Source organism: Podarcis erhardii (assembly GCF_964252035.2).
Source record: "Podarcis erhardii genome assembly, chromosome: 9".
Taxonomy (NCBI): Eukaryota; Metazoa; Chordata; class Lepidosauria; order Squamata; family Lacertidae; genus Podarcis; species Podarcis erhardii.
Window position 1 is genome coordinate 28,996,169 of NC_138512.1, and position 27,979 is coordinate 29,024,147.

Genomic DNA, 27,979 nt, shown 5'->3' on the forward strand with positions numbered 1-27,979 from the left:
AGCTGGAAGCTTAAGCAGTAGGGAGTGCACATAGAAACATAAGAAACTGCCTTATATTAAGTCAGCCCATCAATCCATCTAGCTCAGTATTGTCTACACTGACTGGCAGCAGCTCACCAGGGTTTCAACCAGAGACCTTTCCCAGCCCTATCTGGAGATGGCTTGGGGTACATCCTGGAACCTTCTGTAAGCAAAGCAAGTTACGTATAAAATTTGCTTTCACCCATGGGTTACAAGGTCTCACTGTGAACACAGAAAGTCTTCCTTCTCCAATGAAATAGATATTGAGCCTGCAGTCACGAAACACTGACGTATAAGACTCAAATCCTGCTATATTAAAATAAATGAGACAGAATCTTTTTGTTCTCTATAAGAATCTACTGGAATGGAAAGGAGAAGTGTTGCTGCTGCTACCACACGACAATGGTGACATCATGCCAGGTCTAATTTTATATGCTAGTCAAAACCATTATAACAAACAAAGGTACCAGCAAAATCACAATGCAGAGTAAACTTTTAAATATAGCAGTAACATATACGCTGTTGTATAATATTGTTGGGATCGAGCCCAGTTGGTTGGACTTCTCAGCTGCTGTGGAACAGGTGTAGGAAGGGTTTTGCTAACCGTGTTCTAAATGCTAGAACTATTTGGAGACCCCTTAATAGTGGGGCTACATTACAATATTTCCTGTAGTTTAAGAGACCTGAACTTAAAACAACCAAGAAATAGTGTCCCTAGTTTTCAGATCTTTATAATTTTAGGAACTCTCTCACCACCCCCTCAACTTTGGTTTCCTTTTTTTGAAGTTTTCAAACAGATAAAACATTATTATTATTATTATTATTATTGCTATTTTTCTAGAAAAAAAGGTGCAGGAACTCACCATGAACTTCTCCCTCGTTCTCTTATAATGGCAATGACACCCACCTGAGAGGTGCCAGATCTGAGTCCCATCGAGTTCTGACTAAAAAAAAAAGCCATTATTATTATTATTATTATTATTATTACATACTGGTTTAATGGCTGGCAGAATTTCAATCTGATTCTGTTCTACGGATTCTTCTATACTTATTGCATTAATGTTTCAATCTGCGATTTCTTATTTTGTACAGTGCCACTGTTTAAAAATCCATGGGTAGGAATAATTGTTGCACCCGAGCAGAGACAAAAGGAGTCAAACAACACCAAGGGGTTAATCCAGAGAAAGAGCGTTTTATTCTGCCATGGGGGAGGGGGGCAGAAGGCACCTGTGTGATTCAGTTCACAAAAGACAGGCCGCACCGAAAACATTTTACAAGCAGGTTTTTATCCTTTTTTCAAACCCCTTTTTTCCTCTCCCCCTTCACAGATTCTTACATAGAAATGTTGCTTTTCGTTCTCTGGCTCTGTTCCCAGAAGTATGTTGCAAATCAATGTACCAGGACAAGGTTATCCTGGATCTGGGAAGCGAAAGCTTTACTGTTCCCAGCTCTGGGTTTGTTACAGCGTTTTTGTTACAGAGGACTGCTTAGCTTGTGCTTTTTTGTCTTAGAGGAAAATGCAGTTTTTAAAATGCATACGCCGAGGCCTGGCTGGGGGGGGGGGGGATTCACAAACAGGTTTTTTTAAGGGCTTTCTGGGGTAACCCTAACTGTACCCCTTCACCACCAGCCATGAGAAGACTTGGATCTTAAAAGGCAAAATAAAACAAGAATAAGAACCAGCTTTTCGGACAAATGAATCTGGCACAATTAACCTACCGTAGAAACTCATAATACTGTGTGTCCTTCCCCCCTGGGTGCTCAGGTGCTTTGCTCTACAACTCCCCAGGTGACAAAATCCGTTTAACGAACATCTAAAATGACGGTTATTCCAACTTTTCGAATCTACCTCAGAATTTACCTCAGAATCATGCAGGGGTAGCGCGCGGCCTCCAGGGGGCGTAGCGAAACGACACGTGACGTAGAACGCTGCACAACAACCTTCCCGCGCGCGCGCCCGCCCGCCCCCCCCGTCTCTATGGAAACACGTTCCTTAGCAACCCCAGGTAGCCGAGTGGCGGTTAGAAAGCCTGAGAGGCTCAGTTTGAATGGGACGAGGCGCACGCGAGGAGGAATGATGAGAGCCGGTGTTGGCTATAGTGAGTCAGGCGGGAGCGGGGAGGGGTTAAAAGTTAGCCGGGCGGGCGGGGAAAGTTTCCGGCAGGAGACATCTATATTAACAGTATTAACGCAAAGCTGCGTTGCAGGAACCCAGGAGTGCGGCAGGACGGGCGCCCCCAGTTTCGGGAGGCTGCGGGAGGAAGAGAAAGGCTCTTCCCTGGGGCGCCAAGACGCCTCAGCTGCAGGTGAGCCGACTCCTCTCACCTGGACGTCGACAGGCCTATGATGACACTTTTATTATTGTTGAAAATGCTGCCCTGTCCTCCTCCCTGGTTGGTGTAGGGATGCTGCGATGGGCAATGATGTAATTTCCTGCGACAACACAGCGCCGTGGTGGGTTATTGTACCCACCCTCTGTGAGATGTTTCCCTGCACCCTTCCTCCATCATAATGTGAAAATAACAGTTTTTTAAAAAATCATTACTAGCAGACTTCAGCACCCGGATGCGCCCTTGCACCTCCCCAAACTGCTTACTCCAGCAGTAACTTCAGCGGTAAAGTACTTCACTTCCACAGCTGTTCCCAGCCTCAGAACTAAGGTGCCACTGAGTGCCAATTTTCTTTTTCCTGTGGTCAGCAGCGCAATGCCACTTATTTATTTATGGGATTTATACCCCTGCACTTTAGTTTAAAACAGTGTCTCCCAAAGGTGGGTCTCCAGCGGTTTGGGGACTACATTTCCAATCATCCCTGGCCACGGGTCCTGCTAGCTATAGGGATGATGGGAGTTGTAGTGCAAAAAACCAGCTGGAGATCCAAGTTTGGGGAAGCACTGGTTTAAAAGGCTGTTGGAGGGGCTTACCAAAATCAGTACTAAGATGGCCCACAAAGACATGACACATGGGGAGAAATGAATGGGAGGGAGGGAGGGAGAGAGGGTTGTCGGTTTCACCCTCCATGGACAAAAGCCAATTGGGGGAGGAGGGTTTAAGTCAGCCACAGCAACAAAGGCTAAACTGGCAGGAAAAAAACATCTTCTTTGACCCTGTTGAATACTATTACACAAAAGCAACAAGCTGTGCACCATAAATGAATCCTTATGGCTGTGGAACATTTGACATATAGGCACATGGACTTAGTTGAGAGAATCATAGAATTGTAGAGTTACAAGCCCCTGCACAGCAGGAATCTTTTTGCCCAATGTGGGGCTGGAACCCACAACCCTGAGATTAAGAGTCTCGTGCTCTACTGCCTGAGCTATCCACTGGCAGGTCTGTTCATATATTTTTCTCTATTTCTCAGGAATAAAATATTCTGGCATATCTTCTAGTATCAACCAGATTATACGATGGCAAATTTACTGCTGGATGTAGTGTTTCAAACAGGCTTAGGACCTTTAATATGTAGATTTCCAAGCCTTAGAAAGTATGACTTTTATGGAGGTAACAAAAAAGTAACTTACCATATATTTGTTCCCACTTTGGCATGAATACTGAATATCCTTACTAAGAACGAAACAGGCACATAAAAATACTGAATGTCGGAAGGAACAAGTGTAAATATGCATTAAGATGTTCTTGATTTAGGGAACACACTCTTGGTCTAGGTCAGGGATAGTGATAATGTAGTCTTCCAAAAGCTGTTGAGCTCCGACCATTGCTGACCACTGACCATGCTAGTTGGGGCTGATGGGGTTGGAGTCCAATAGCATCTTAAGGGTCATAGATTCTCCACTCCTGGTCAAAGTACTAAAGTTTAAAGCCTCCAGACGTTCCAACATTATATTCTTCAGGGCTTATTGCACTGATTTTTCAGATAAATCTGCTTCAGGAAGAGATGGGCAAGTCCAGCCACCATCAGCATTAAAAGTAAGTTTATCTGTTTTGGATTTTGGGGGGCAGGCTGAGGGATAATATCCTTGCTAAAATACATACATAATGGCTAGAAGAGAAGGTGGTTCAGTATGGATTTTAACCTTACTAAAGTTCTTTAGGCTGTTCCCTTGTTCTTACATAATATGTTGTTAAGATTGTCCAGCCTGTGCTCCTGCAGCTGTCTACCAGCTCCATCAGGTGCACCAGCTGGGACCCTATCTGCCTCCACACTGGATTGCCATAATTTTACATGCTCTGGTTACCTCCTGCTTGGACTACTGCAATGCACTCCTCATGGGGCTACCTTCGAAGGTGACTCGGAAACTACAACTAATCCAGAATGCGGCTGCCACACTGGTGACTGGGAGTGGCCACCTGAACCATATAACACCAGTCCTAAAAGATCTACATTGGCTCCCAGTACATTTCTGAGCACAATTAAAAGTATTGGTGCTGACTTTTAAAGCCCTAAATGGCTTTGTCCCTGTATACCTGAAGGAGCGTCTCCACCCCCATTGTTCAGTCTGGACACTGAGATCCAGCTCCAAGGGCCTTCTGGGGGTTCCCTCATTGCGAGGTTACAGGGAACCAGGCAGAGGGCCTTCTCAGTAGTGGTGCCCGCCCTGTGGAACACCCTCCCATCAGATGTCAAGGAATTAAATATATATCTGACTTTTAGAAGACATCTGAAGGCAGCCCTGCACAGGTAGGTTTTTAATGTTTGTGTTTCTTTAAGATAAAAAGAGACCATGGGCTTGCCTCATTATCCTGAAGCATTTGGATAACCCAATCCAAAGATATGACTTTTCTTTTGGCAGCAATGTTGTGAACATAGTACAGAATTCAACATGCACAATACAGATATCAAATATACCTAGATCAACTGTTTTCAAAACTGTACATTAATTAATTTAATTAATTTATTATTTATACCCCACCCATCTGGCTGGGTTTCCCCAGCCACTCTGGGCAGCTCACAACAGAACACTAAAATACAATAACCTATTAAACTTTAAAAGCTTCCCTAAACAGGGCTGCCTACATGGCCTAAAGAAAGATCACTGTCTAACAGAGCAATCCAATTTCTTCTCTGCCCAGTTTAGCCAGCCAGCAAAGAGGAGTCCCACCAGCAGGAGTCAGTGGAAAAACTCAAAATGTGTTCTGGGGGCAGAGCTGAGCTGGCATGGGATCCATAGGATCCTGAGCAGGCCTCAGTACTGTTGTGCAGTGGCATGAGACCTGATCTGGGCCCGATGGCTGCACCAGCTTGGAGTCAGATCAGTGATCAGGCCTGGATTTGGCTCTGCCATTGTGCCCTGCCATACCTTCAACAATCTCCTCCTCCTACAATGATATGCAGTTTGTATCTGGTAAATAGCAAGTAAAGATCACAATCTAGGTATGGAGGGGGGGGGAGTGCAGACTATTGCAGAATATGTCTAATTAATTAATTTTACAATATAGATCTTACAACAGCAGTTGGATTCATTTCAAGCCCTTCGACAACAAACTTTGCAGAATGTCAGCATGGTAAGACCAAGCCCTAAACAAGGTTTAATTTCTCATTCAATACACAACCTTTCTAAAGGCCTCTAATATTCGTATGTTGCTTTTACATGTCAACTTTTTCTTGTTGTTCTCCTTCTCTGGATCACCTCATCCTCTCAAAATTCCTTGCAATGATCATCTGCCACTTGGTTCCCCAATTCCAGATAGTAGATAAACTGCAGCTGGCTGGCTATTGGACACTTTGTATAAACGCCTGTGGTGAAGAAGGCCATTTCAAGTGTCAAATCACCTTCCCTTTACTTTTTCCAACGATTCCCATTCCTACAAGATATGGTTATATATGCGGTACTCAAGTATTCTGATAAACTTTGGGGTTTTCCCATTGTGGAAGCAAGAAGGGACTGGTCATGCTTGCCAACAAAATATGCATATATAAATATTATTGTTAAGTTTTTTTCAGAGGTTCCACAGTAAATAGTATAGTCAGAGGTACCATGGTTTGCTATCCAGCAACACATCCGATAATAAGTAATACTAAATATTTAAATTCTGCAAATGTTGTAGGGTGGGGTGGTGGTGGTAAGTCCCACTGAACTCAGTGGAACTTACTTCTGAGTAAGTGACATGCATACAGTTGTGCGGTACTCAAGTATTTTTAAGAATAAAAATAAGTTGCTACCAGGCTAAAAATGTGGGTGTGGTTCTCCCAATATTAGCGGGCTAATACAGTTCCCATCATCCTTGACTACTGGCCATGCTTCTTGGAGATGATACAAGCTGGAGTCCAACAATATCTTGAGGGCCACAGCTTCCCACCTCTGCCTTTAAAAAACAATATAAAAAGGATGAAACAGGAGAAGGATAACTATCTCACTTCCTGTTTCTTCAGGTTCAGTCTGAAATCAACCATATACTTAATAAAAATATAACTGATATGAAGAGTCCAGAATTTATTCCAGACAATTTACTTTTGACCAGCTCGCCTATCAACACTACTATGGTATGTGGGGTTGTTTTGCTTTGTTTTGTTTTGCTGACAATAATTATATAATGGCATTTTACGGTTCAAAGGAACTAATCCCTCGGCTGCATTTACCATCATTTCTGATCCAGAGAGGAGTCCATGTAATATGCACCACAGTGCTCCATAAAGTAGAGAGCAAGTGTACTGCCACTTAAAGGTAAAGGTAAAGGGATCCCTGACCATTAGGTCCAGTTGTGACCGACTGGTGTTGCGGCGCTCATCTCGCTTTATTGGCCGAGGGAGCCGGCGTACAGCTTCCAGGTCATGTGGCCAGCATGCCTAAGCCACTTCTGGCGAACCAGAGCAGTGCACGGAAACGCCGTTTACCTTCCCGCTGGAGTGGTACCTATTTATCTACTTGCACTTTGACGTGCCTTTGAACTGCTAGGTTGGCAGGACGTACTGCCACTTAGGATATAATTAATTCTCCTTGACTTTGTGACATTATAATCTTGGACATAAATGCCCCAGTTTTTGAGGTCAGGAGCTGGAGTCAGGCGTAGGTCAGCAATAAAACAAAAACATGGTGTCAGTGAAGATAGCTCTTTATTCAAAGAAACCAAACAGGCCTAGTGATCCAAGTAACTCTTCCCAGTAGGCCTTGCCCCAGTGAAACAGTTGCAAGGACTGAAGGTCCCCACCTTCCCACCACACTCTATGGCTCCTTCTCTCCAGGGTCTTTCCCAAGCAGTCACAAACTGCATCTGTGCACAACCCAATTCCTTGTTGAATCACTCTTTGCTTTTCCCTACTATTAATGATTTTTTTAAATGCCTTAAAAGCTAGATAGTGTACAATGATTATATTCAAACAAACCAGCCCTGCCCACAGACCTACCATCTTAAAAGCAAGCACCCACACACAAGAACTAAAGATGGAAAGGAGAGGAGAAGGGACACAAAAGAAAAGGGAGGCAGTAACTAGAGGTCATAAATTGGGGAGAGCTAGCATACTTTCAAATGCTGTTCAGACAGTTGCAAAGACAGAAAGGTGCAGATTCAGGAGGCAGTGATTCTGTGGAATAAAATCTGTATCAAAACCTATATCCCCTTTTGAAAACAGCCACTCTATGCAACTCATTGGTGGTTCCTAGCTATGTTTCCTCGGTTGTTAAATACTGAAGGCCTTCTGATCTGACTGTTATCCCTTTCTCCATCTCTCAGCCAAGAGGGCATCAAGAAGCGCTTCCGTTGAAGAAAAAACTTCATCTTGGTAACAGACCTGGTGCCAGTAATTGTCTACAAACCAATTTCAACACTGTATTTGGAAAGCCGGTCACAGGTGAACGCATTCCAGATCAGGTCGTATCAAAATATATAACAGTTGAAAACCATGCCCCAACGTGTAGAAATAAAGGTATTTTGCCTTGGAATACTGACCAAATATTGAAGAGGTCTGCCAACAACTTTTCCTCCCCATCTTTTGTTGGTTTGGAAGCAGAAGAGAGGACTCTTCGAAGGGAGAAGAAAAACCAGGATGAACCTAAAGTGTGTGTGGCATTCCGTAAGTATGAGGAGGAAGAGGAAGAGGAGTCCTTGACTGAGAGTGTGAGTTCTTCTTTCAAGGATATGAAAGAGGACGGCAAAAAGACCTGTAAGCATGAACTATTTACTTTTGAACTTCAAAACTCTCCTAATGTTATGAGTGGGAAAGACAATGATTCTGGTTATCTGTCAGAACAGGATCTAATAGAAAAGGGAATATCATATGAGGATTTTAAACCTAGGGGGATTTCAGAACTAGAGGATTCCGATGAGTTGCATATTAAAGAAAATATTGCACAAGCAGCATATGATAGAAAACTGCAGATGAATTTCCTGTCCAAATACAGACCAACAAAGATAGATCAACAAAGGCAGCAGCTTAGCACAAACCAAGAGCTCAGAAAGCATCAGGAATTCTGTGATGCTGTGTCTGATGAATATACTAAAAAAGTTAGATGGTTAGAGACATCTGACAGAGAATCTGAACATGTCTGTAATAAGGTGATGAGCCATGAAGATGAAAATGAATCAAATCCTCTTACTGACGTTATACAGTCTCTGACAGAGCAAAATTCAAAATATCAGAAGCAAATCAAGGATTTGCATGATGAGAAGAATAGCCTTCAAGAAAGGCTAGTTAAATCTGAAGAAGATTGCAAGGAATGCCTTAAAGAAGTGAAAAGACTACTGAAGAAATGCAAGGAATTTCAACAGCAAAAGTCAGCTCTGGAAGAAAAGCAAGAGCAGCTTTATTCTCAGAATCAACGTATGATGTCTGAGATAAATGATTTACAACAGAAAGACCAGAAAACACAGGAAACCTTGGCTTTTTCCACACATGAAAAAAGCGATTTGATTGTGTCCTTAAAAAATTTGGAAAAACAAGTTTCAACCCTTCAAGAAGAAAATAAGAAGCTAGGCGGGGAAGTACTTCAGTTAACAGACAACAAGGGTTTGTTAGAAAAGGTGGTTGGAGAAAACCAGAATGAAATGCAACAACTGAAGATAAATGAGAAAACTACACTATCGAATCTGGAGGCTCTTATTAGGATGACACAGTCGCTTAAAGATGAAAAACAGAGTCTTGAAAAGGCATTGCAGGAGGCGCTCACTGTGAAAGAAGTCCTGCAGAAGGGGCTTGAAGAGGCCCAGTCAGGCAGAACAAATACTGAGGAAAAACTTCTGATGGAACGCAAAAGTACAAAAATAGAAATCGGAGTTTTGAAAACTAACTTGTCAAACATGGAACGAGAGTGTGAGAGGATGAGAATGGTCGTAGCAGACATGACAGACGAAAACCACGTTCTTAAAAAGGAGTTGAATGCATATAAACAGGAGGCTTCTGATTGCAGAAATAAAACAAGACTACTGAGCGAGCAGCTCCTGCTGATGGAAAATGAAATACGCTCTACAGAGAACGAGAGAGATGTGTTGCAATTTGAAGCACGCCGTCTCCAAAAGAATAATGCCAGCCTCAGGGACCAAGTTACGGCTTTGGTCGATCAACAATTTAAGCAAAGGCATAATTCCAGAAGCCAAAAGCAAAACGACCAATTTGCAGATCCCAGTGAAATCTGTGAAGAAATATCTAGCTATCAGCATATTTCTTTAATACATAACTCACCAGGTATGTTTTGCTTTCTGATATGTGAAATTCAACTCAGTTCTAAGTCTTTATTATTCTGAGGAAAATGACAGTTGGTATCATCCTTAGGGTTAATGTAAAATAAAGGAATAAATGCTTAGATTAAAAACAACAAGAAATCACTGGCAATGCCTGAAATGTTAAGAGTGCAATTCATCAGGCCTTTCCCCTCCCGCTCAGGCAAGACCCTTGGATATGTGCAAGCCAGTCATTTCTTGAAGTGCACCCAGGTATATAACTCATATAGTCATTAGTGGTCCCCCTTCTCAACATGCCCTTGGCCCAGAAGTATTACAGACCTGAGCATGAGGTCTGGACACAGCTGGACTTGTGTGGGAGAAATATTGTGCACTCAATCTATAGATATTTTCAGCCACAACCAGTACTGAGAGAAATTGCTAGGTATAGCTGATTTTTAAAACACATTTGATTTTGTCTGTGTTACATATAAAAAAAATTCAATGAATTCAGCTTTTTATAAATTTATAGTTCTGGTAAGAAAAGAGTTTTTAAAGTGACTTTTCCTCTGAAATGTGTGTAGAATATGATCCTGACAGATACTTTTTACTCATTTAAGTCATAAACAAACTGGGAGAAATTTATTTAATGTTGATAAAGAGCTGATCATAAAAATTATTAGCTTTGATTGCTTTTGGAATTGGTTTAAACTAACCTACCATCAGTGAAATATTAGCATTAGCTTCAGTGACTTATTTGATTGATTCCTGAGACACCATGGTTATATAGGTTTGTAGATACCACAGTTTCCAACAGTGAATTGCTCAGGGGGGGTTTTCTTAAAGAAAGCTGTCTTTTTTTCCAGGCAGTTCCAGACAAACTCCAACAATCTGTCCTTCAAAGAAAGCATAATAAAATTTTCTTCTTTGAAACCTGTTTTTAAACTCTCCTATCCATTTACTACCATTTCCCCTTAAGTCTTTGAATAACAAATTGGGATGCTGTTTTACAGGTAACTAATGATAATGAAGTTTTACACCTCTTTTTTCACATCATATTGTTGCCTAATCCAGTATAGTATAGTATATACATATCTGATGGCTAAACAAGCAATAATGTACCATGATGAACTAGCAGAAGCTACAGAAATATAACATCAAGTTCTAACAATACCTGGAAACAAAACCACCACATTGAGACAACTATATAGGGAAGAGTGCATCAGTCAAATATGTTTCATATCCTACATGCATCAAAGTAGTTTGTATTACTTCCAAAGAGCAGGCCATATGAGAAGATAAAAATATTTCCTTTTGACATTAAATCCTGTTAGCTCAATCCAATTAATCATTGTAAATTTTGATATCAGCTATGCACAATATACACACATTTTAAAATGCTTTACACCACAAGCCTATGCCTGCCTGCTCAGAAGTAAGATGAAATGTATGTAAAACACAATCTTATATATTTCTATATGAACGCCATAGTGAAATTGCACTAATACAGTGGTACCTCTGGTTGCAAACGAGATCCGTTCTGGAGGCCCGTTCACAACATGAAAAGAGAGCAACCTGCAGTGGCATGTCTGCGCATGTGCGGGTTGTGATTCACTGCTTCTGCGCATGTGTGAGCACCAAAACCCACAAGTAACCCTTTCTGGTACTTCCGGGTCGCCGCAGGACGTAACTTGAAAGAACGTAACATGAAGCGGACATAACATGAGATATGACTGTATTGACTTACTGAATTAATAGTTTCTAGGACAACCTATTACCCTCCAAATGTTGTGAATTTCCAACAGCCCCCAGCCATTATGGTCAACAGTCACTGGCCGATGATGGGAGCTATAGTCTACAACATCTGGAGGGCACCATGTTGATTTCCTTTGCTCTCGGATGACCCCACTGTCATGGTCAGACCACTTCCTGGTGAAAAGTACCAACTTACCCCTTTAGCACTGGGAAACCTATTAGAATGGCTTGCATCTGGAGACTTGAGTCCAATGGATTCCTGAATGCTCTGGGAGATTTTCTGGTGGATAGAAATGGTGATCTTGTGAAGGCCCTTGTCTCACTAAGGGCCCTAAGATGCAGGGGACCAGAGATATGATTGCTCCTGAGTGCCCTCTCTGACAGTGTGGAGCATATTTGGCTTCCTGGTACACTGGGGAACTACATGCAGTGAAACAGGTTGGATGATTGCCAGAAAGCAGGTGACAGAAATACTACTGCAAAGACAACTGAACATGCATTAAGAGCACATAACCATGCTTGCTGCATGGCAGTGAAAGCAGCAAAGACAACCTATTTTGCTGCTTCCACTGTGTCCTCAAGAAATTGGCCAGCAGAACTCTTCAGGGTGGGCCAAGACTGTTAACACCTATAGCGGTGAATGAGGCTCAAGATACCAACCTCGGATACCTACCTCATTTTACCAACTTCATTTGCTAAGATAGCTAGCTATTCCTGGATCAGGATAGCTTGCACACAGTTGTGCATGCATTAGTAACCTCATGGCTTGATTACTGCAATGTGCTCTTTGCAGGGCTGCCCTTGGGGTTGGTCTGGAATCTGCAGCTGCTGCAGCCTGCCAAGACTAGGTTGCAAACGACCACCATATAACAGTTTACTTGCAGGATTTGTACAGGCTGCCGATATGCTACTGGGCTACGTTCAAAGAGTTGGTTCTAACATATAAGGCCTCATACAGTTTAGGACCAGCTTGCTTAAGAGATCGCCTTAGCCCTTATATACCCAGTAGATCACTGTGGTCTGTTGGCAGATTTCTTCTGTAAATTCCAAAGATCTCAGAAGCCTGCTTAGAGCAGGGCTTTTGGTGTGGCTGCCCCTTCTGTGGAATAGTGTTCATCTCACTATGACAGGTCTCCACCTGTACTTTCTGGAAACAATTGAAGACATTTTTGTTCCGATAGACTTCCCCAACTGGATAAATGGATCTTTTTTGTGGATGTCTGTTTAGTAGTTTTAGCTTTGTTTAAAATGTATCTGCTTCTTTGAGAGGTTTTATTAGTTTTTGCTGTTTTTATTATATTCAACTTGAGATGATTCTGTAGATTCATAATGATCACAGACTCACTGAAGGGACCCCAAGGGTAATCTATTGCAACCCGTTGCAATACAGGATGGTTATATTGTTAGCAATAATACGGCCAGGGTCTATATTTTTCTGCTACATATATTTCTATAGTCTATGAAGCATGCTATACAACCCAGCATGTTCCTTTGACAGCAGTAGTCAGATTTTGAAAAACTGGAAATCTTTGGCCTGTTTCTTGTGTTTCTTTTGTGATTTGTTGGCCACACCTTCAGGTTTGGCCAACCTTATATGCATGTATAGTATAACTGGTACTGAAGCTGAAGCAAATCCAAACCACTGGTGTCTAGGACTTTCTACATAGTTACACCAAACATTTGATATGCTATTTTTTCCATAGAATGCCACATCAACCAAATATATGCAGTTACTGTCAGTGGCACCAGTCTCTTCAATAGACCTGCTGCTATGTGGAGTCCATATAAACTATTTTACCACACATTCTGTTCAGACTGAATGCTACATCTGTGCAAATAGTGTCCATGCCAGGGGGTCATAAACATACCCACTGCAAAATTCAGAGATACTATTTCAGACAGACTGCTGAAACAGCCTCTGCAGTATTTACATATACACAAAAAGGCCGTAAAAGTTTATGAGTGACTGAATATTAATGTTACTTCAGTAGAAAGAGTGATAGCTTATAAAAAATTCATACCCTTTGGTGTCTGCCCATAAGAATTAATATGTGAACCCATTACACCTCTTCTGACACAATGCAACGATTTCAATTTTTTATGCAATGGTGAATATATCTGTATTCTGACAATTGCATTATATTGCAGATAAGCAATCAATTCTTGTCTATATTTGCAAATCTTGCGGAGGGTGGATTTATGTCTGTCATAAAAGTATAAGAGCATGAATATTTTAGGGCCTTTTTGTTTACAATGTGAATTCTAATTTCATTCATTTGCTTTTTGAAAATTGAATTAATATCTTGATGGTGTCAGAACACACCTAAAACAAGCTTCCCTCCAATTGTAATTATACCTAATGCAATTTCCTGTGCTCTGTGCACACAGGATTGGGCATCACCTTCCCAACTCCAATGCAAGAGCACAAGTAAGTCCCTATGTAGTACAGGTGGTTCCCCCTGCCTACTGCCATGGCATAAAAGTGAAGTATGACAGTGACAGCATCCTCTAGTCCCTTCGCAGAACATTCTGAGTCTTCCAAATCTTTAGGGGTTACAGAGGGGGGCAACAATCTCATTGTAGGGTTCAAAGGTAGGGACTTTCATGCCAAGTAAATTGTAGCCAAACAACTCTGTTCCATCCTTTTGTAACTGAAATGGAGCAAGCCTCTGCTTAGGTAGATTAACAGACTTAGGCAATTTAGTTGCTCTGTATTTATGAATACAGAGAAAAATCCACATGAAAAAAATCATACAAGAAGAAAGCTTTCAGTTGTGGTTACAAGTACTGCAATAATCAGGATGATTGTTCCACATTTAAATGTGAAACAGATTAAGTATATAAATTTGCTTGTGTGTGGCACTTACCATGTTGTCCTTTACTGGAAGATGATAGCTGTTGCTGAAATATCTCTTTCCTAGACATCTACTATCTCCACAGAACTTTCCTATACACTAAGGGCATAGGTCAAGGTTTAAAAGGTCTTGCAAAGGCAGGGATGTTGTCTGTCAACAGATTACACCCTCTGTCCTCATCTTTGGCAGAATCACTGAGCTCCTGTAAGGCTAACTTTTGAGTACATTGAGCGCCCCACTAACTCACCTAGGAAGAAGAGAAGGTTAAGCCGAGCACAATTCAAAGTGTTGGTGCTGACTTTTAAAGCCCTAAATGGCCTTGGCCCAGTATACCTGAAGGAGTGTCTCCACCCCCATCGTTCTGCCCGGACGCTGAGGTCCAGCGCCGAGGGCCTTCTGGCAGTTCCCTCATTGCGATAAGCAAAGCTACAGGGCCTTCCCGGTAGTGGCGCCCGCCCTGTGGAACGCCCTTCCAGCAGATGTCAAAGTGATAAACAACTACCTGACATTCAGAAGACATCTTAAGGCAGCCCTGTTCAGGGAAGTTTTTAACGTGTGATATTTTACTGTATTTTTGGTTTCTATGGAAGCCGCCCAGAGTGGCTGGGGAGGCCCAGCCAGATGGGCGGGGTATAAATAATAAACTACTGTTATTATTATTATTATTATTATTATTATTATTATTATTATTATTATTATTAAACTACCCTGTCTCTCTCAAGACTGCATACTATATTATTTGTTCCTAAACATCTAAGGGAGAGATATATACTTATCAAACAGGGAAGGAAAGTTTGTTTTACGTCCTATCAGCTGTGGGAATTCCACTGCAAATAATTAAGTTGGTTAGTTCATTAGATCTTAAAGCTATCTTGTCTTCTTTCCTAACATTTCCAATTTGGTAGAGTGTGGAAAGATTTCTGAAATCCGAAAGAAACTGGAAGAGGAGGAACTGTATACAGAAAAGAAGCGCAACACCACCAAGAAGCTCTACAGTGCTTTTTCAGTCAGCTGCACCACATCCGTCATAAAAGAGTCAGGTTTTCCAACTGCTGTGCGGAAGAAATATAGCACTATTTGCTCTGCTACTTAGTGCTTTAAGGGTTATGCCCACAGAAGTTAAGCACTACTCTATTTTCTAATTGTTATGTCTGAGAAGCATAACAAAGAGCAGAGCAATCAGAAATCCAAGTACTATGAAAGAAACAAACTTGAGGTTGTAGATGAGAAAGAGATTTCAGCTGCACACACATAATACATATTTATGGTTACGTTTATACTATTCCCATTCGTTTCAGCTGGAGCTTTTTCCTCAAAGAATGAAACACCTGACAATGTTTTGAATGATATTTTATGCTATTTCAATTCCAAGAAAGGAGGTAATCATCTGAGGTTTGTCATAATTGTTCACTGAATATAAAAGGAGGCAAACTGGAAATAAAGACAATTTCTGGTGAAATGTAAAATCTGAGTATTGTACCCAAACCAGTCTTCATTTAAAAATATTTGCATTTAAAACACTTGAAAGAGTTTTATTATTGCTGTGCTTTATATCAGTGTTTCTTTGGACACTATTTGTAGTTGGTAGAGAAAAACAAAACTAAAGTAGAAGTTAAGGGTACCTTGCTGGAAACCATAATACTAGGTCATCCCATTAAGGACATCTTAGCTAATTATTCATATGAGTTATTGAACATAATAAAAGAGGCAAACACTTTTTTTTTAGATCATGCATTTAGGAAATGGAATACTTAGAAAATTCATTTCCTCTTCTCTTTTTCATAGGAACAAATGCTCCTTCTAAGATAGTGTCTGCCGTTTATAGTTCTTCCAGTAAACCAATAATGTTTTTAAATAATAATAAAAACCCTGCTACCCAGAGTAGCAGAATCATATTTTAAAGTTGACCAAAAGCATTTTAAACGGATCTGTTGATTAATCACCCACTACATTCCTATCAAAGCAATAATAGCATTGTGTTTAGATTATGGTTACCAGATGTCCCCGTTCCCCAGGGACAGTTCCCGGATTTACAAATCCGTCCCCGGACAAAATCTTTCCCCGGAATGTCCCCGGATTTCATTTAATGTCCCCGGATTTATATTTTAAGTGTTGTAGATTTATTAGTAGAGAATGAATGTTACGTGATTGGTTCAACGGCACAAGACACATCATATAGGGACTTCTGGCGAGGCAAAATGGCGGGCACCACAGCAGCGAGCAGCTCCTGAAGACAGCCTAAGCCAACTGCACTACCAGGCTGGCTCTGGGCTGCTGAGACTGCTGCTGCCACCACCGCCACTGTCGATGGGGAACCGGGGACACCCAGCGCATCAACGGGGAACCGCTCTTACACACACACACACACACCATGACCCAAATTGAGTTGGGAGCAAGAACACCCGCCCGACTGCCCAGCAGCGCTCCGGGGCCAGGAAAACCCCAAAGCCAATGCAGGGAGAAGGAGGAGAGGAGGAGAAGAAAGAGAAAAAGAGGAAGGAGGAAAAAAGAGAGGAGCCCCGACCTTGCCACACCGCTGCCACTGCTGAGGAATAGAGGTAGGAGAGCACCGGGAGGACAAGGACACTTCGCCGAGCCCAGGCCCAAGCCAAGCCTACTCCACGGCAGCTAGCGCTTCAAGAGAGCAGGCCAGGGCCCAGAGGAAGGCCGCGTGACAGAGGAGACCACAGAAGAGAAGATATTCTTAATTTTCTTTAAAAATAACTTTTTAATAACTTTTCTCTTTTTTTAAAAAAAGTGTCACTGGATTCTTTGAAAAAATCTGGTAACCTTAGTCTAGATTGGAATAGGGGGGTAAGGAAGAGAGATCTGCAGACTTTAAAGGTTCACCATGATAGCAAAAGAAGGGAGGAAATGGAACACTTGGAATAGTCTCTCACCATGGAGCTTTTGGAGTTGCAACCATGGGAAGGGAGCTTTGGGGATCTGGATTCCCAGATATTCCTTAAATCTTCAACTTTCATTTTAGAAACTTAATTTTTTGGAAAAAAATGAGAACGTGATATCTAGTGTTAGACACACTCAGAGTAGACCCACTAAAATCAATTAACTTGTATTCATTGTTTTCAATTGGTCTACTCTGAGCATGACTCACAATGGATATCACCCTTTGTCTCACAGCACAGAACCAGCCCTTATCTGCATGCCTATACCCTAGATTCCATTCTTGTAGCCATACTAGAGTCTTTAGGAGCCCAGCGAAATAGCTTTTAGTAGATCAATGTCTATTAACTAGGACCAGACTAGATGTCCATAACAAGATTTTGTAAATGGTTGGACATAAGCTTGAGGTTCATCAAGTGCAAGTATTTATTTTTGCTAGTGCTACATACAATCAAAATAACATTTATACCAAAATATACTTCACATTTTATATACATTATTTGTAAATATATTATCTATTTCTTTATATGTATAAAGAATATATTCATAAAACATCGTCCTGTGTGGTAAACAGTTTTGGCAAAAGATAGCCATATTTGACATATTTCCCACATTTTTTTTATTTGCTTCAGATACCCTTGAGCTGTTAAAATGCTACTGTTTGCAGAATCTAAAAAGTTCATTCACCTTGCTTTGGGTGCAGCTAATATGACATCACTTGCGGATTCGTGTAGTTGGTTGCATTTAATGATCTGAAATTCAAATTTGAAAGAAAAGTGTCAGAGCATTTAACTGAATTGTGACTTTTTGCTAAGATAAATAGCCATTTCTTCACCCTGGCTTTCCCACATAAGCTCTTCATTGTCAAACAAGATCTTAACCCATCAAACTAGAGCTTATACAGTAGTCAGTAACATATTCTATTCTTCATTTTAAAACCTATGGAGTTTTTTAAAATAAGAATACTAATAATATAGAGTATTATGCAACTTTTGATATAATACTATTTTCCCATAGTTGGTGAAATTGTCTTAAACAATGAACCTCTCCATAGCTGTATTCCAGGCCACTGAAATAAGCCCTGGATTAGAGGTGAATTAATGGATGGATGGATGGATGGATGGATAGATAGGAAGGAAGGAAGGAAGGAAGGAAACTTTACAGTTTCATCCAGTTGCACAATGCTAACAATACCTTCCTTTCACTTACATTTATCTGTTGAGAAGGTAAACTAGCAACCTGCTCATTCCTCCACCCCACCTAAAAAGGGTCATCATATTCCTTGCAATACTAGGGGCACAAATTCATTAGATTTGTATTCCACTTTTTAAGGCCTATATGGAAGTTGGGCTCCAAAACACATGAAGTGGCATATCTGGCAAACAGACCTAAAGGAATCATCATAACCACTCTTCATATTACAGCCACTATATTAAAATCAGTTTAAATCAAGCCATATTTTACGAAGCAAATCATTAATGTGGAGGCATCTGGTGATGCCTTCCAGTTGTTAGGATTCTATGATTCTATGACTCCTGGGAGCCAGACAGAGAAACCTAGAGGGGTGCATTCAGCTTTAGGAGATTGAGGCTCCCCATTCCTGATCTAGAACGTAAGGAGAGAAAATAGATTAAAGTGTCTATGAGTATGTTTGGAGTATATTACCCACAGCAATGAGTAAGTAGTAAGAAAATTCCCACAAATAAGAAGAATGGATTCCAGACCAGAGAATGTTGTTGAAATATACTCGGGAGTTGAGAGTGGATTTCATGCTCTTTATTCAGCTCATAGTGGTGAGGAGGGATGGAAGTTCCCCCAGAATGTCTACTTTATATACATTAATTACACAATGGGCCCCACGTGATTGACTAATTCCGGGATGCTCCTGTAGGCTAATCAGGTTGAGGATTCACTTCCACCTGGAGCTGGATTGGGTGGCTCATGTGGACCAATCAGACTGCTGCATTTTGGGTCCTATTGTTCTAGGACCAATCAGACTGCTGCATTCTGAATCCTATTCAACTCAATACATAACAGTTATGTCCCGACAGAAGGAAGCCAGTGGCGGAAAAAGCCTCTTGGGCACCTGGTGTGTTGCGCCCAGGGACGGGCGAACTACCCATAGGGGCGAGGGGCACCACGCCACATGGTGCCCATAGGGACAGGCAGAGGTGGAGCTTGTGGCGGCAGCGTGCATTCCGGGGATGGTGCTTAATAATAATAATAATAATAACAATAATAATTTTTATTTATACCCCGCCCTCCCCAGCCAAGGCCAGGCTCAGGGCAGCTAACAAGCAATAATAAAAACAAGTTGAATGAATACAACTTAAAAACAAGATTAAAATACAATATTAGGGGGGTACGCTGCGGCAGAGCGCGTTGCAGGGGGTGCTGCCCGTGGTGATGTCACCCCCCCTCAGGGATGACACTCGAGGCAGACCACCCCCACTACCCCCACCTTGCTCCACCTCTCAAAGAAGCCCCAGCAAACCTTATCGCAAACCTCAAGTAATTAAAGGTATGTCATACTTACTTTTCAACATTTAATGACATAATACTTCTTACTGGTCTGCTCTTCGGTCCAGGAGAAGGATGAAATACCCGCCCTTGTTTATTGGTAGTGACAGGCTTTGCCTGTTTAACGATGTAAGGGTCTACGGAATGGGTTGGATAAGGATCAAATGTGCCTGCTTTCATGCCCCCAGGCTGGAAAGCAAGGATAAAGAATTTTGATAAGTTGGTAACAAAAATACTTCACACAAAAATACAGAGACTGAAGCAGCAGTTCAGAAATATTATTTCACAAAACACAGTGCATTATGTAAATAACCAGGCAGCCAAAACCCAAATGCTTACACAGGAAACTTGCTTATCACAGCCCCAAGCAGCACAGAATGATGTACATTTATGCTATTTCATCCACAAAAGTTGTGCACAAGAGTGAATTTCAGCAGGTGTACTTTGCATGGCTACCTAGAAGTAGGTCCCATTCTGTTAGGTGGAGCTAACTCCTGGGGAAGTGTACATTTAATTGCATCTTTACTCCACTACAATGAACTCCACTACATTTTACAGGTGTCACCAAAAAAATCTTAGTCAATTGTGTAACTTTTAGTTGATTAATTAAATTAGCACATAAGTAAAACAAATAGTTATGAAGCAAGAAAATACTTTTTTTTACACTGATGCACAAGTGTGTCATTATGGCATCTTAGAAAAGGCATTACAACCAATGTAAGAGATAAGGAGGAATGCCTCATAAAATAATGCTGCATTTTTTAAAAAAACTATTCTGTTTTAAAAATTAGCATTGGTATTTTTTTTTTAATAGTTATTCAATTTACTGGGAGCACCATTTTAATCAATTTCAATCAATTTCCATTGATTAATGTATCAAACTTTGGAGCCCTAATTAGTTTACTTTGTATATTAGCACCTTCAAGAAAGAGCTGAAGAAATTAGAAACATGTCAGATAAGACCTAAGAATAACAACAAATCACTTCAGGACTTGTGGATATTTCCCACTTACTTTTAGCACCATCTTTAAACAAAGAAGAAGAAGAGTTTGGATTTGATATCCCGCCTTTCACTCCCCTTAAGGAGTCTCAAAATGGCTAACATTCTCCTTTCTCTTCCTCTCCCACAACAAACACTCTGTGAGGTGAGTGGGGCTGAAAGACTTCAAAGAAGTGTGACTGGCCCAAGGTCACCCAGCAGCTGCATGTGGAGGAGCGGAGACGTGAACCCGATTCCCCAGATTACGAGACTACCGCTCTTAACCACTACACCACACTGGCTCTAAACAAAATGCTATTTGATTAAATACATAATTGTAAAATCCATTTTTCAAACTTATTTATGTTTCCACCATTCAAAATAGCTCTCTAAACTGCAACAAAAGTAATCACACCCATCTTCTCTTTCTAGCTAAATGAAAATGTCTGCAATAAAAATTAAATGACAAAGAAGAAACGTATTTAGAGAACAACTGCACCTTCTTTGCAGGAGAAGTTGGCTTAAATGGATGGGTAACTGGTGCTGGCGGGGGTTGTTTCTTTGGTGGTGGCAATGGTTTGTCGTCATGGTAAGGATTTACATCAAAATATTCTCGTGGGTAAAGATTCAACTTGAAAGCTCCACCTTTCATCAAACGGTGGTGTTCTTCACTCATTTTCTGTGTAAACCAGAGAGGAAAGATATCACATTGAGTACTTCTATTAATTTTCAATAGGGAATGACTAGGAAATAATTTATGGCTGGAATCCTATGTTTACTTATCTGATAGTAAGCCTTACTAAACTGAACAAACGCATGCACAGGACTGCACTGTTTGAGATGATAATGCAATAAATGCTACAAAGTAGATGCAGATGTGTAACAACATTAGCGATCTGAACATGCCAGGAGTGGGACACCTGTAGTTCACCATCCCAAACCACTAGCCAACAACTTCCATCCATCCATTGATTTTAAAGCCACCCTTCATCAATCAGATATCAAGGTGGTATACAGAATAAGCCCAGAACAAAATAAGCCCAGGTAAGACCTCTGGAGGGGTAAAGAGTCCCAATCCATGGTATATGTCAAAGGCTTATATCGGAAGGCTAACACATGATTTGTACCAAATGTGTACCGTGGCAGAGCTGCAGAATGGAGGAAAGGATATCTTTCCTTCTTGATCCAGATAATTAATGCTTAGAGGAAAAAGAATAATCAGCCTAGCTTTGGACTGCCTCAGATTAATCATTGGGGTTGCTGGAACAGTATCATATTCCTCAAAAGCTTCACACAGGTACCATGCAAACTAGATATATGAAGAGTATGATCCTTATTGAAGTAATAGGAAACAGAGAGCAATGCTTGTAAATGTAAATGGATTTTTTCCATTTCCCTGCTTTTCCACTTTCCTAACACCTTCCAATTCCCCCCCCCCCCATAGCAGGGCTTCATGTCAGTGGTTCCATCCAGTGGCGTAGCGTGGGTTGTCAGCACCCGGGGCAAGGCAAGTAATTTGCGCCCCCTAACCCGTGGATTTGCGCCCCCTAACCCTACCCCTAACCCTAACCCCCAGATGTTGCGCCTGGTGCAGCCGGCCCCCCCTGCACCCCCCACGCTACGCCACTGGTTCCATCTGGGACAAACAAGTGGGCTCCAAAGGCAATAACTGTACCAATGGGCCACTATTCAAATCTCCTAGTTGTTGAGAAAGGACATGAGCAGCTTATATCCAAAAGGGACGTGGCTTAAGTTCATAGTAGACTAATTTCAAACATATTGTGGTTGGCTCAGACTATGAGTTCAAGTTACAAGGTTAGGTCTAAGAGGGCTCTAATGGGGTGTATCCCCCCCCAAACACCCCCCCCAAGACAGTAATCCATCAAAATGATCAGGTCAGTCTCAGTACGGGGCAGAGAGGGTTGTATACCTTGCTCCCTAGCACATTGCTGATACTAAATAATAAACTATGCACATTTAGAAAGTACTAATAAAAATTCTTATAAAACAGAAAGAATGCTACAGTGGAACAATTCCCATTTTTTAATCAGCAAGCTGAAACAACAAAGAGCTAACAGTCTTAACTAGTTCATTTTACAAAAGAAATATGATTTGTGTACAGTCTCATTAGAACAGAGCAAACTAAGATCTGGTCGTGTCAAACAGGGTAATGTTCTCTATTCACAGACATTAATTAAATGGAAATCCAACAGAATTTTACCTTAAAGTTTATCCTTCCTGTGTCATACAGTTCCACTGAGTGTGGGTATGGTTTACCTATGGTAAGATTTGCATACCTGGGTAAAGAAAAGAAAATAATGGTGACACCAACATTCAAAAGCCTCTAAAATTCAAGAAAACATATCAGAGACTGTTACAACTCTAGAAAGTTGATGTCATGTTTTACCCGTAGCCAGTTCCCTTCTTCCCTGGATTGGTATACAGATTCTTCCCAGGTGGAACATATGGCACTTTGTCTTTTGCTTGTGCACTGAAGTAAGCACATGGGCCACCGATTGTTCCATAGTAGGTTCCTATACCACAACTGAAATAAAAAAAAACAAATAAGCAAATATTTATCCATTAAATTTGCAACTTAATTATGTAAGAACAGATGAGGAACCTGTGGCCCTCCAAATGTTCATAGAATCATAAAGTTGGAAGAGACCACAAGGGCCATTGAGTCCAACCCCCTGCCAAGCAGGAAACACCATCAGAGCACTCAGAGCACATCAGAGCATGTTGTTGGAGTGAAACACTGCTAACTTTAATATTGCCTTAAGTATTGTGTCCAAGGTTTTCCCTCCAGGGACAAAAGGTTCTTTGATTCAGTAGCGGCTCTCATCACTGGAGTGGGATGCTATTTTCAATGAAACACACACACACACAAACACAAACACACAAAGGGAAGCACTCTATGCCACCTCCTATGCTGATCTAAAGGGTCCCTCAGTCCTCTGGAGCAACTGGGGAGGTGATAGGAGTTTCAGGGTAAAAAAATGAGCATACATAAGCTGCCTTTCTTCCCCAGTGACCACGACTGAACTCAGCTGGACTTTCTGAGTATGTATAGGATAGCACTAGATGCTCAAAACCTTATTCAAACATCTGCATTTGCCAGTGGTTGGCTGCTTATTTTTATTTAGTGCTGCATTTTAATATTAATATTTGGTTTGGTTAGCAATGAAAGAATTAACGTACTATATCAGACCAGAGGCCCCATCATGCTCAAAATCCCTTTTTTTTTTCCTGACAAGGGCTAATGCCTGGGTTATCCTGTGGGAATATAGGACAACAGACAGCCATCTCCAAATGATTCCCCTTCATCTCTCTGCACGTGCCTTCGGCTGCCATAGCTGCATTCTCACATTGTATCCTAGAAATGGCTCCTGGGAAGTTTGAGAAAGTTTGTAGAAATTAAAATAAGCAGCCCCAGAGGGGGGAAAGGCATTTGCGGCACATGTGTCAGTGGAGTAAAAGACATTGGTCATTTCTTCTTCTATATTCTTCTCCAAGCCACATTAATCTACTGACGACCAACTCTGTCAAGAACTGCTTCATTTTCAGGATCACTAAATGAAAGACCTACCGTAATCTAGGTCTTCCCTCAAGACCCTGGCCTGTGATTTAGAGCCCAAGGCATGCATGCTTCCTTGGTTCCTCTATGAGAAAGAACTAATCTGTGTGCTCATGAACATTTTCCATTCCACTAGCTGTTTATTCTCCTTTCATAGAAAAGAAAAAAATGTGATGCACAGTGGTGGAGGGTGACATAGAAACTGTGGGACCAAAGGTATATATAAAATTCAGAAGAAAATACATTTATTTTAGCAAGAAATAAAAGGCTAACAAAAGAATCTTTCAAGGTTTCTAAAGTTATTTTAATTTAACATGTAAAAATAAATAGAACCCATATGAGGACCAAAATTAACGCCTTTCCCCAGCACTTACGGATATTTCTCTCCATTACTAGGAAGGAAGGGTTTGCTCAGGTTTTTCTTTGACTCTGCCATTCGGTATCTTCTCCTTAGCTGAACAGGATTCAGATAACTTTCACCTTCAAAAATTCTTGCATATACAGGGTCAAAGTAACCTGCCTGGGTAGCTGCCTTCTCTTTGTTACCCCCTGGTAACATCTGCTTGTTCTTGCTTGCAGCTTCATTAAAGGGGCCTTTAAAACAAGTTAGTGCTGTCAGTTTTGGTTTAATGGGCGTGGCTTTACTTAGTTTTAATTTTTAGATATTTACATCTGTGCCAGATTTTCAGACTCTTGAACTATGCAGAAGCAATTTAGGGCATGAACTGCTACTACATCTATGCCAATAAGGCATTACAATAAGCTATATATCTTCAAGATGCGCTGAAAAGTAATAATTGTGAACATTTGTTCTAAACTAAAGACCCTGACCCTGCCTCCAAGTAGAGGGTAGTAATATGACCATATGGAACTCCTAATTAGAGATTTTTGACCCTTTTCCCCTGTAAGAACATAATTTGTTTCTGAGGAATAGACGCCTGGAATAGATTTTAACACAATCTAAAGATCTACTACTACACCAAAAGGAATGCTATTGCAAAAATATTCCCAGGGCCCCTTAGTTTGAGAATTATTGAGCCTAGAATCTGGTTAACCATACAGAAGTTTAACTGAAGGATGATGTGGCAGAAAGTCCAGTCAGATGAGGACAAAACCACAGATTGACTCATTCAGACATAACAAGAAACCATAATTATCACAAACTAGGAAGTGAGAAAGGTCAACTGTGTCCTGGTTCCATTTGAACAGGGCGTTTTTCCAAGCAACTGCAGAAAAAGACTGCCTTCAAACCACATTTCCCAATATATATAAAAGAATTTTAACCACATGGGAGAATAACATCATGTAGGGCTAAAAGAATTGGGGATTAAACTGCCCATGAACTGGTAAAGAAAGAAAAGTTCCTCTCTGATAATCAGGACCTAGATGGAAGTTATTATTGTTTTATGAAAGATTCTAATTGCAAAGAAGTATGCGTGAATTGCTTTCAATCCAAGTACTTTTGTAAGAAAAGCCCCCCATTATTGTGGATGAAGTTTATAGAGACTACTTTCTCAATTCTATGTGGTGGCATACAGTGCAGAACTCTAATGGCACCCTCTGTAAAGCATTGGGACACCTCCATCCTGCCTAATAGCCACAAACCCACTGTCATTTCCTATTGCAATATACAGACATAAGTTGTTGATGTTGTTTAGTCATTTAGTCGTGTCCGACTCTTCGTGATCCCATGGACCAGAGCACGCCAGGCACTCCTGTCTTCCACTGCCTCCCGCAGTTTGGTCAAACTCATGTTGGCAGCTTCGATAACACTGTCCAGCCATCTCATCCTCTGTTGTCCCCTTCTCCTTGTGCCCTCCATCTTTCCCAACATCAAACTCTTTTCCAGGGAGTCTTCTCTTCTCATGAGGTGGCCAAAGTATTGGAGCCTCAGCCTCAGCTTCAGGATCTGTCCTTCCAGTGAGGACTCAGGGCTGATTTCCTTCAGAATGGATAGGTTTGATCTTCTTGCAGTCCATGGGACTCTCAAGAGTCTCCTCCAGCACCATAATTCAAAAGCATCAATTCTTCGGCATATAGGCTGCACTAATGTAATTGGCCAACAGCATGATAGAGAAACTTTCTAATCATCCTGCCTTCTTCACTGCAGTTTTACCCAAGTTCCCATGCAGCAAACTGGATTGGTTAAACAAGGCAAATAAACTAACATATACTGCTAGCTACTACCAAATCAGTGCTTCCAACTCATGCTGCTATACATATGCAGTGTCCTGGAAACACTGGTACAATTTTAAAAATTATGTTGGCCTTTATTCTATACATTTGAGGCTTACACAGTGAAGGATTAATCAAAGCAATTTTTAAACATTTCTCATACTAAGGAGTTAATTTCAAACATACCTGTTTTATTATCCTTGCTATAACTCATTCATAGTTTTGAAGATTTTTTTCCCCAGAAAGAAAAACCACAGTATTGTAAAATAGGAAAAAAATATACTTACGGTTAAATGGTGAGACATATTTATCCCCAATAGAAATATATTCCATTTCACTAAAGAGGCCAATCCTCTCCATGTCTGATTTTCCTGTTTCTGAAGGCATGTTTACTTTTGTGTGATAACCCGCTACTCTAGAATATGTGCCAATGCCTTACAATGCCTAGAGAAAAAGAGATGGATTCATACATGTCAGTTTTCAAGACATTTCCAAAACAATCACTGTCAATTTACTGCTGAAAATACTGGTTTAAACAGATAGCAGAACTCAGTAGCAAATTTCAAATTAAGGTACAAACAGAATTTTTAGTTTCTCTTTGGCACAGCGGATGAAGCAGCAGTAAATTCATTTGAATCTATTTTATCAGACTCTCTGATCCAACCGATGCATTGCTCTCCCTCACACTCATACACCTAGAATTAGACCACCAATCTGGTATGTACATAGCTGATCCTACTTTTTGTCTCAATAAGTAATTCAGGAAATATAACAAGCTAGGATTGGGCAAATTGAAGTACAGAAATGGCTCAAGCCTCACCTCAAACACAAATTCACTGCATAGCCTTAGGCAAGCCCCTCATTCCTTCATCTGAAATATAGATGGAGTGTTGTAAGACGAGATAATGAACATGAAGCAAAAGTGCTAATATAAATAATATTACGATGAGGGGGGAAACAGCACTCTGCTGATACTACGTGTCATTTGGAATATGCACTCATTCCCAGACGGAAAATCCTGACAAGGGGGAGACCAACCTGGACCATCCCTTTGGCCACTGAAGGTGCAGCTGTTCCAATGCTTGCTTTCCTCTCCCCCCCCCTCCATTCATTGTTGTTAATCCATCTTATATATTAATATGTGCAAAGATTAGTATGTTTATGTGATTTATGAGCGTTAATATATTACTGGATTTCAAAAATCCATTTATTATTATCTGTTTCATTATGCTGGCAGTTTAAGCAGATAAAAATAGTTGATTTTTATGTTGTGGATATAAAAGTCTTTCAAATATTGATCAAATATTGATCAGCAACAAACAACTAGGGATGTGCATCATATTCAGAAATCTGGTAGGATCTGTATGAGGCAACACTAATCAAAAGAGGGACCACTGAAGCACTTTGTGGCACCACAGCAATCCAGACTTTTAAAAAACCATGCAGACAAGCATCTGCTAAAAGCAGTGCAGTCTTGAGACACCAATTCAAAAGTTCAACAGCCTCTTTGCAATAGATGGAAAAGTATGGGAGAGCTAAGTGTCATCTGCATATTGATGACACTTCTACCCAAACCTCCCAGCAGGTTTATATAGATCATTAATAAAGCATAGGAGAACGGAATCCTTAGGGAACCTCC

The 27,979-nt window shown here is 41.0% G+C and overlaps 2 protein-coding genes and 1 long non-coding RNA gene across 9 annotated transcripts in view; 1 reads left to right on the forward strand and 2 right to left on the reverse strand.

Annotated features, from left to right (window-relative positions):
• LOC309349684 overlaps window positions 1–1,869 on the reverse strand; it is an 89,288-nt gene extending 87,419 nt beyond the window's left edge. The window contains exons 1-2 of the long non-coding RNA XR_014160079.1: window positions 1,741–1,869; window positions 885–965 (exon numbers count right to left, since the gene is read on the reverse strand). This is a non-coding gene — a long non-coding RNA (uncharacterized lncRNA). The remainder of the gene's footprint in view (window positions 1–884; window positions 966–1,740) is intronic.
• A 109-nt stretch (window positions 1,870–1,978) lies between these two features.
• On the forward strand, window positions 1,979–15,651 carry CCDC110 (coiled-coil domain containing 110). 6 transcript variants are annotated; one of them, XM_081875714.1, is made up of 7 exons: window positions 1,979–2,120; window positions 2,229–2,327; window positions 3,898–3,950; window positions 5,421–5,486; window positions 6,355–6,465; window positions 7,653–9,600; window positions 15,091–15,651. In XM_081875714.1, the coding sequence occupies exons 1-7, from the start codon at window positions 2,000–2,002 to the stop codon at window positions 15,276–15,278; spliced, it is 2,586 nt and encodes an 861-aa protein (XP_081731840.1). In that variant the 5' UTR covers window positions 1,979–1,999; the 3' UTR covers window positions 15,279–15,651. The 6 variants fall into 6 exon arrangements, with proteins under 6 accessions (XP_081731840.1, XP_081731841.1, XP_081731839.1 ...); XM_081875715.1 differs by having other exon boundaries at window positions 1,985–2,027; XM_081875713.1 differs by having other exon boundaries at window positions 2,060–2,327.
• On the reverse strand, window positions 11,506–27,212 carry CFAP96 (cilia and flagella associated protein 96). 2 transcript variants are annotated; one of them, XM_081875933.1, is made up of 9 exons: window positions 27,161–27,212; window positions 26,628–26,784; window positions 24,540–24,759; window positions 22,996–23,133; window positions 22,810–22,885; window positions 21,088–21,267; window positions 19,626–19,798; window positions 17,777–17,841; window positions 11,506–11,610 (listed from the first exon to the last, which is right to left on the reverse strand). In XM_081875933.1, the coding sequence occupies exons 2-8, from the start codon at window positions 26,725–26,727 to the stop codon at window positions 17,793–17,795; spliced, it is 936 nt and encodes a 311-aa protein (XP_081732059.1). In that variant the 5' UTR covers window positions 26,728–26,784; window positions 27,161–27,212; the 3' UTR covers window positions 11,506–11,610; window positions 17,777–17,792. The 2 variants fall into 2 exon arrangements, with proteins under 2 accessions (XP_081732059.1, XP_081732058.1); XM_081875932.1 differs by lacking the exon at window positions 11,506–11,610 and having other exon boundaries at window positions 17,685–17,841.
• Window positions 27,213–27,979: the final 767 nt, after the last annotated feature.

What these genes read in the sequence shown, in the direction of transcription:
- CCDC110 (XM_081875713.1), top strand. Translation starts at nt 2,096, where the DNA reads ATGATGAGAGCCGGTGTTGGCTATAGTGAGTCAGGCGGGAGCGGGGAG. An exon ending in AGCCACCATCAGCATTAAAA is followed by an intron (nt 3,951 to 5,420) that starts GTAAGTTTATCT and finishes TTTACAATATAG; the next exon opens with ATCTTACAACAGCAGTTGGA. An exon ending in TTTAATACATAACTCACCAG is followed by an intron (nt 9,601 to 15,090) that starts GTATGTTTTGCT and finishes CCAATTTGGTAG; the next exon opens with AGTGTGGAAAGATTTCTGAA.
- CFAP96 (XM_081875933.1), bottom strand. Translation starts at nt 26,727, where the DNA reads ATGCCTTCAGAAACAGGAAAATCAGACATGGAGAGGATTGGCCTCTTT. An exon ending in AGTAATGGAGAGAAATATCC is followed by an intron (nt 23,134 to 24,539) that starts GTAAGTGCTGGG and finishes TTTTTATTTCAG; the next exon opens with TTGTGGTATAGGAACCTACT. An exon ending in CAACTTCTCCTGCAAAGAAG is followed by an intron (nt 19,799 to 21,087) that starts GTGCAGTTGTTC and finishes CTTGCTTTCCAG; the next exon opens with CCTGGGGGCATGAAAGCAGG.